Source organism: Siniperca chuatsi, linkage group LG9 (genome assembly GCF_020085105.1).
Source record: "Siniperca chuatsi isolate FFG_IHB_CAS linkage group LG9, ASM2008510v1, whole genome shotgun sequence".
In the NCBI taxonomy this organism is placed as follows: domain Eukaryota; kingdom Metazoa; phylum Chordata; class Actinopteri; order Centrarchiformes; family Sinipercidae; genus Siniperca; species Siniperca chuatsi.
The window spans coordinates 10,241,685-10,250,236 of record NC_058050.1 but is presented as its reverse complement, the minus strand read 5'-3'; the positions used below and the strand labels follow the sequence as shown (position 1 = coordinate 10,250,236).

The window sequence follows — 8,552 nt, the reverse complement described above, 5'->3', positions numbered from 1 at the left end:
ATCTTTTCTTTTCTTAAATTTAAATGAAAAATAAATAAAGAAAGAAAAATGAAAAACAATTACACACACCATTACCTAAATGTGGTAATGCAAACTAGAAACAGTATCTCTAACGTGGTTACTCACACCTACGTAATTAAATGGTTTCATGATCTAAATCAGCTTTAAAACAAGTATATTTTGGATATCATGCCAATATAAACACTTTTTGACAATCATATTCTTTTGAACTACTTCACAAATGTCCCGGACATGAAATCTTAAGCACTGGTTATTTTTTTTTGGACTTGACTGGATGCAACAAGAATCTTTGAAAATAATTAGTGCCATCTGGTGAACATATAGAGTCACTTCATTGTAAACATTCATGTCCAGATATGGGCAACATAGTGGGCAATACATTTTGACAGTTATAAGAAAGCAAGAAACGTTCTATATTAACTCCACTCAAAAATCAGTGGGGAATAAAGCCTTTCTTGTTTGTTCAGTGTCTGGTTGCAAAATCTTGCCCCCCCCTACCACACCCCTGTACAATTCAGTTGTGGGTCCTGGACAGGGCATGTTCAGGTTTGTCTCTGCAGGTCTGGAAGTTCATAAACACATCCTGCTTCCACCTTGTTTTTTAGTTTTCCTTTCGTGCTTCTATCCCTACTGCCAGATCGCTCCCACGCTGCCTTACCCAGCAGCAAACAACATTCCTCTGTTCTGCCCCCAGCTGTCACAGACTGTGCACACAATTAACCCTCTAAGCACACACACAGCTCTGATTTCTTATTACAACTGATTATGTAAAGGGTTTTTGGTTATATTCTAAATCTGCATGTCTTAAATGTAAAAGTTGTAATACCTTTCTTGTATTAACATAACAATTCAATGGATTAAGGACCCACCTTTTCCCCTTTCTTTTACTTTTCTTGTTCTACTCTACTACAATTATTTTGTCTTTATGATTAAACTTTGCACTTTTGTCATACAGCAGTCAAATGTATATCATTTTGGGGTTATGAACCCAGTTTTTACATAAATACCAAATTACATGAATGACTAATTATTTATAATATATAATAAGTATAATAAAGTTTTTAAAAAATCAGAATACCTTCATAGATCGTGAAAAGCATTTTTAAGCATAGTACAATCAGACAGGAGATAATGGAGAGAAAAATTAAGAAAAACAAATGAAAACACACTATGAGCTACACTGAAATTCATGTATTTACTGTAGATCACGTATAATTACTTGTGAAGGCATGACAGGTGAAAATGTTTGGTGAAAATAGCGTGGTGTACTGAAAAACAGTTGTGCAACGTGTTTTTATTTTGATGGGCTTGCATCAAAGCTCACACTGGTCTGCACCTAGCAGTGTGTGCATTCTCAAAATAAGAAACTCTTGACTGTGTTTATAACAAATCAATCTACTGTTAAATCTTTGTAATTTATCATTCCAATAAATGTATAGATCTAGGGAAGATTATTTGTTAAAACATGTAATTGTTGGAGCAGACTGGCAACATTGTTGCAGAGTCTTGACTATTAAAAGGCTTTTGAAGAGTAACATAACTGAGGCAGTCAGAATCATCCTTCCTCTGTATCCCTGTATGAATCAAGATTCATCTCATGTTTTCAGCTGTAAAATATATTAAGTGAAATTCATTAAAGGAATGGTTCAACATTTGAGGAAATGCGCTTATTTGCTTTCTTGCCGAGAGAGTTAGATATGTTAATATGAAGACTGGAAACAGGGGGGGAAACAGCTAGCCTGGCTCTGCCCAAAGGTAAAACCAGCACCTAATTAACACGTCACATTGCAATGGTTCGATCCGTCGAAAAAAAAAAGGTCAAATTGTGATTTTACAGGGGGTTACGTGCAAGGCTTTTTAATTAGTTAGCTTTAATGGTGTTTTTTTTTAAACTTTTGAACAGAGCCATGCTAGCTGTTTGTCCCTGCTTTCAGTCTTCGTGCTAAGCTAAGCTAACCAACTCCTGGTTGTAGCTTCATTTTAAGAGAGAGTGGTATCAATCTTACTATCTAACTCTCTGCAAGAAAGCAAATACGCATATTTCCTAAAATCCTCAAATAAAAGATCTGTGAATACAAAGACACATATTGCCAACCAACCACGTTCCTGTACAGCTTGATCTCCTTAGTAGACACAAGGCTTTTGTCCTTCACCCTAAAAGGATAAGTACACAATTTGCTTACATCTCACCTTGAGCATCATACAGCGAATAACAGCAGGCAGCGATCTGACTCAAGGTTACTTTTGTTTATGGACACACATTAGCTGCTGCATGCATCAAACCTGTGACCCCTTCATTACAGAGAGACAGTGCTATAAACTCAGCAATCCTACTCAGCTCTACTCAGCTCACTTAGCTCTGTTGGCACACATCCCAATCAGCTGATAGCACTCTGACTCAGAACCAGATGATGGGGTATATGCTTCAAGAAAAACACAACTTGAACATCCAGTTCAACAACTCTTAACCCACAGACATTAACTGCAGTAACCTTGCTGACTCGTCTAAAAAGATGTTTGCATGTTCTGAGGAGTGAGCTCATCCAGACATAACCAAAAACCAAATTCTTCAAACCAGCTTCCAGAGAACATCATCATCAGGCTGGGGTTACTATTGTTCACAGCATCTAAAGATGCACTCTCACACACCCTCGCATGATAAATATTGGACATAGCCTCTGTTGTCGTGGAGCAAAAGGAGAAGCAGCTGTAGTTCAGATGACCGTGTCAGATATTTTACTGTATTACCTCATAGTTCTGTTTCACTTCCCCGTCTGTCCCTTTACCCTGGTGGTTCAGCGAAGGAAGGCACAACATTGTGGGTTTGTGTGGTCTGGCCTGTGACCATTGTTGTTACATATGTGTAGTTTGGTCACTGTTGTCCATCACCCCTGCATAATACAAACACAAAATATCTAGTTTACGTCTGTAATCTCCATACTGGAAATAGATCTTAGTAGCTAGTGTAGGTGAATGTTTCGCACAACAGATTTAACATGTTCCTGAAATCTGAAATAAAATGGAAAAAGAAAATCCTTTGCGTGACAATGTTCTATGCAGAATGATGGGATTAATACAGCATTCTGCGACACACCTCCTGCAGTGACACACACTGTACACTACTGTTGTGGAATACCAAGGTCAAAGGTCTTTTGTTTTTAACAGAACAGTGACACCTAAAGGTTCTGAGTCATCTCTTTCTCATTGTTGACTGATTACCATCTAAACAGAGAAAAGATCATTTTCATTCATTACAAGAAAGATGAAGTATGTGGTAGACACAGTCTCCCAATCACTTAACACATAGTTGACCTCTTTTCACACACTAATGTTATCATGTTCTCACACCTGACCATGCCAACCCATTTAAACTTTGTTCCTGTGTGAAATTACAGAACAGAGAAATCTGTTGGGTTGACAACAAGGAGGCCAAGTCCTAAAGGGTAAAGGTCATTACACTTGGGCACTTTTATTTCATCATAACTAATGCCTGCAAAAACAAACACTGATATGTCATGGCTGGTATGGCCTAATTATTTATATGTAATTTGTAAAATGATGGTGTTTTATTTAAAATCAGCCAGTTTCCAGTTGTCTTACCACTTAAAAAATACATAACTGGTAAATATATGACAAAGGAGTTATACAGTGTTTTCCTTACTTTCAATATAGGCCACTAACAAGAGGCCAAGGCTCTTGTATGATGCTGGTAAAATACTCTACATTTTTAGAGAGGTGACTGAATGTAACAGCATGAAGAGCAATAAAACACCAACTGGACCTTTGCTTCTTCCATCTTAAACAATTTTTCTATACATGATACCTACAAACTTATTCAACACACTAAAGTGTAAGTAGTGTGGTGCACTACACAACGTTCACTTGCTCCTAAAAATAAGTTAAATTCACAGTTTTTTATACTGCTTAACTAATAGCCTTTACTCTGGGTTTGGGACTGAATTCACAGTCTTTGGGTTTGGCATCATTTGTGGTTCAGGGGTGAAGCTTTTATTGAGAAAAGGGAAGTCTGTGTTTGATTCACTGCCTTAATCTTTTAAAACCTTAATCATAACAGGAAAACAACAGGTCTGTCTGATGGAGAGGGCAAGTATGCATCTGTGTGTGATGCAGGTGGGTGTCCAACATAAATATACACCAGAGCTCATGACAAGTAAGCTGTTGTAAACACTTTCTTTCTCCATCAAACATCCCCTTTCCAATGCCAATTTCGAAATCCTGGAAACTTCTTGGAAATAACTGTCTTTTGTGAAAAGCTGCCCCATAAAAACAGATCTTATTCCAGTGTTTTCCGCTACGGTTCCTATATAATCTACTTTTGTTCAGTGTCCGCACATTGTATATTTTGTTTTACAGGTAATAAAATAGTTTGTTCTCTGTATTTTATTACCTGTAATCCTTCTTTTGTACAGTGGGCTTGCTGTGCCTGAGTGTCCCCAAGCCTGAACATGCCCATGCTGTAGTGCTGACACCTTATTTGCACTTCAGGCACTTACTGGTAATTTATAGCTCTATGTCATGCAGCAGTACTGTACAGCAAGTACAGAACATAGAAAACAAAATTTGGTGCATATGGTCTGCATACAGAAAAGTCACACATGCTACATTCACCATTTGGAATATGAGAGCTAGACTGTCATGCAAAGATGTCATATGTGTTGGGTTTGTGTGGCTGTAGGGGGTCAATAGGTGGGGTGTCAATGGTCAGCGCCGGCAGACCATTTAGATTGAAATGCATGTGTGAAAGGCTAATTTGCATCCCGGCGCCAGGAGGATTTGCATTCAGATAAGACCACTTGGTGATAATGATCAGAGAAAAACCTACAAAGTTGTGGTCAGTTAATACCAAACCTTTAACAATCAGCGGTGGAAGAATGATTAAAGCTGTTACTTAAGTAACAAAACTACAATGTAAAAAGTAAAGGTAAAGTACAGTAAAATAACAAAAATAGCAGCAAAATACACTTAAGTATCAAAAGCACCAATTTCCCTTGTTAAATGTTTTTCACTGAGATGTAGTGGAGTATAAGCAGTGCTGGAATGTAACTAAGTACACTCAAGTACAAATTTAAGGTAATAGTAGTAATACTTGATTATTATTTTTATGCTACTTTATACTTCTTTATACTTTGTGAAGGAAGGGAGAGAAATATTTGCTCTGTACTCCACTATCTCTATTTGCAAGCCACAGTTACTAGTTACTTTACAAATTCAGGTTTTACAAAGAAAACATGAAATCATCTTAGAAAATATGACATATATAAAATATGACGTATAGTTATAATTTAATCTACCCAACACTATATAGTGCCTAAAGTAGGCCTAGTTAACAGTAGCTTCATCTCCACCAGCTTTTACTTGTAATGGAGTATTTTACATTGTAATGGGGCTACTTTTACTCAGTAAAGAAGCCTACCCTAAAAAACTTATTCAGAAAATGTACTTTGCTACTTTCTCTAAGGTTCCCTGTTGTTGAAGCTTTGTCAACTGTGTGAAAAATATGCAAACAGAATAAACACAGAAATATTTTTCATGAAATTGAACGTGAAACTTTTAGCTTGTTATTCTTGTGAAAGCCAGATTGCTCAACCACCCGCTCAAACAACGCAAACCTGGGAGAACTTCGGACGCGGTGTGGTGGCACGTTGCGTGGAGGGAAACAGGAATCTGTGCAGACAAATATCATCATCACCACGTGAACCCGTGCGCGAGCGAGCAATCAACCCCCCCTCCTCCCGCGCGACACGCGCAGCAGTCTCCGGGACTGTATAAAAGCCCTCAGTCACCGTTCGGGGAGCACGGAGGAAGCTCAACCTCAGGTGAGTGACAGGACCGCGGGGCAGAGAGACCTCATGTCTTCATATTTAATACCAGTTTATAGAAACTAGACTAACTTCTGCTTAGGCTATCTATATTAAATTTGATCTATTTTTCATGCTCAGTATAGGTTGTGACTATATTTATTCAAATCTATGTGTTTCCCAGTTAAAATAGTTTTTAATTGTAGTCTTTAAAATGTGGTAAAAATCTCTTGTGAAAGTCTGCTTCATCAGTTTGTATTATATTGTTGACTGCTTACCTTTTTCTCCCCTTAATTCACAGGTGTATCTATCTTATCTAACAACCATGAAGGCTGTAGCTCTGATCCTTGCTCTGGCAGTCATCACTGGTAAGTTCACTGCTGGTCTAGGATTCACCAACATAATTTTTTATTGGATTTGATGTTTGTATATTTATCCAAGCTTTCCATGTGTGTCCACAATAGGCTGCAATGCCCGTGCTGTGCGTCAGGCTGATGCCACCCCAGACCGCTGGGAGGACACAGTGGATCGTTTCTGGCAGTACATCTCTGACCTGAACCAAAAAGCTGATGGGGTTGTGCAGGACATCAAAGCCTCTCAGCTCAGCAGGGAGCTAGAGTAAGTGAACTTGAGCAACTAGTCAACACATACGTTACTTAGTTCCTGTACTTCCTGCACATGCTCTTGTATTTTCAAGCTCTCCTACTTCCCTTTCCTAGATAATGCATTTCTCCAAACCTTATATCTCTGTAACCTCTCATCCTTGCACAATGCTTACAATCCTAATTTGTCCTCATATCTGACCATGGCCATGTTATTCTTCTTTTAGCACTCTGATCACTGACACCATGGCAGAGCTGGCAACATACAGAGATGACATCCAGACCAAGCTGACCCCCTACACCCAGAGCTCCACTGGCCAGCTCACTCAGGACCTGCAGCTTCTGGCCAACAAACTCCAGAAGGACATGCTGGATGCCAAGGAGCGCAGCACTGAGTATCTGGGTGAGCTCAAGACCATGATGGAGCAGAACGCTGACGACGTTAACAGCCGCATCAACACCTACACCCACAAGCTGAAGAAGCGCCTGAACAAGGACACTGAGGAGATTCGCAAGTAAGTGGGGTGGAGGCTTTCGCACTTGAATTAATTCCTTACTTGACATTGTCTTTGTTATTATGAAACCTAAATGTCTCTTTCTTTTTCACCCCAAGCACCGTGGCCACCTACCTGGGTGAGCTGCAATCCCGTGCCTCCCAGAACCTGGACACGGTGAAGGAGCATGTTGAGCCCTACGTCCAGCAGGCCAGCGACACTGCCACCAAGAAGCTGAGCGACATTTCCACCATACTGAAGAGCCAGGCCGAGGGCTTGGGCCAGCAGCTGGAGACCCAGGCTGAGGGCCTCAAGACCCAGTTGGAGTCCACTGCCCAGGACCTGCGCGCCTCCTTGGAAGGCAAGATCGACGAGCTGACCGAGCTGTTATCCCCATATGCCACCCAGATCCGTGAGCAGGTCGAGAACATCATGGACAAGGTCAAGGAGACCGCCTAAAGAAAGACTCTGAGGGTTTTGTAAGGGTTGTAGTTGGTTGGTGGTGTAAACCACTGATTTCTTAATACCCTGGCAAAGAAGGGAAAGGGGGAGTTGAGAGTTACAGATGATATCTTCATATGGGTGCTCTATTGTTCAGGGTAAGGGGGTTGATGAGATGAAGAAGGGAGAATGAGATGCGTTTTTTACAGAGCAATCAGCAGATAAACGTTTAGGTTCTTTCTTCTCTTATTGACTCCTTTGATCACTGAACACAAGCACCCCAGTCGATAACAGCCTTTAATACACAAACAGGAGACAATTATTTGTAATATGCTTCGCTTTTCTACTTTGAATTAACTGTTTTAGCTGCCCCCGCTTTTGTTTCCTAAATTTTGTTTGGTTGTAAATATAACTGCTGAGTTTGAGCCTGATAGGCAGGGATTCCAGCCTGTATCATCCCTAAATGCACCAAACACAAATGTCTTTCATTTCAATAAATGCACTGAATTTTTCTAGAGGTGACACTGAACCACTAAAGTGCCCTTCTGTATTGTCTGCATTTCTTGTTGTTGTGCTTCACAGAGAAGTGGAATGTAAAATGACTTCATGCAATTATGACAATCAGTGAGTAAAGTGTAATGCTGCCTGTCTGTTCTTCAGTCTGACTATAGATTATCCCTTGTCTCATATGCCCACCATGCTGCTCACTGTTAGTGCACTGCCTGTGGCTACAGTGCACTGAACAGTGCTGAGTGAATAAAGAACCTAGAAAAGATTCTGTTTCCACTGTTTGTTTCTCTGATCAAATATTAAGGCGTAATCTAGTATTTATTATTTAAGATGAGGTTCAGTTACACCAATGGAGACTTCACAAAGCTATGCGTGATCGACCATTGTCTTTATAGCAGTTTTAATATAATGTTGAAAATGTCTCAAATAATCTCTAGAAGAATGACTAAATTTCACTAAATGTACTGATCATCCTGAGCAACTTCTAATACATTTAGACACACACATGATGCCAGGTGCCCACCTCTCTGTCTTTACTGAATTGTGTCTTAAATTTTCTGTTCCTCAGAAGTAATTAACTTAAGTTTGAAAAAAGTTATTCATTGCTTCCTTTCTCTGTACTCCACCCCAATCATCTCCCTTTCTCCATTTGCTCTCCTCATACA

At 39.7% G+C, this 8,552-nt stretch overlaps 1 protein-coding gene across 1 annotated transcript; it reads left to right on the top strand.

Moving 5' to 3' along the window:
• The first annotated feature begins 5,673 nt into the window (after positions 1 to 5,673).
• apoeb (apolipoprotein Eb) lies at positions 5,674 to 8,152 on the top strand. The gene is made up of 5 exons (XM_044208750.1): positions 5,674 to 5,858; positions 6,142 to 6,208; positions 6,305 to 6,458; positions 6,670 to 6,957; positions 7,056 to 8,152. The coding sequence occupies exons 2-5, from the start codon at positions 6,166 to 6,168 to the stop codon at positions 7,393 to 7,395; spliced, it is 825 nt and encodes a 274-aa protein (XP_044064685.1). The 5' UTR covers positions 5,674 to 5,858; positions 6,142 to 6,165; the 3' UTR covers positions 7,396 to 8,152.
• Positions 8,153 to 8,552: the final 400 nt, after the last annotated feature.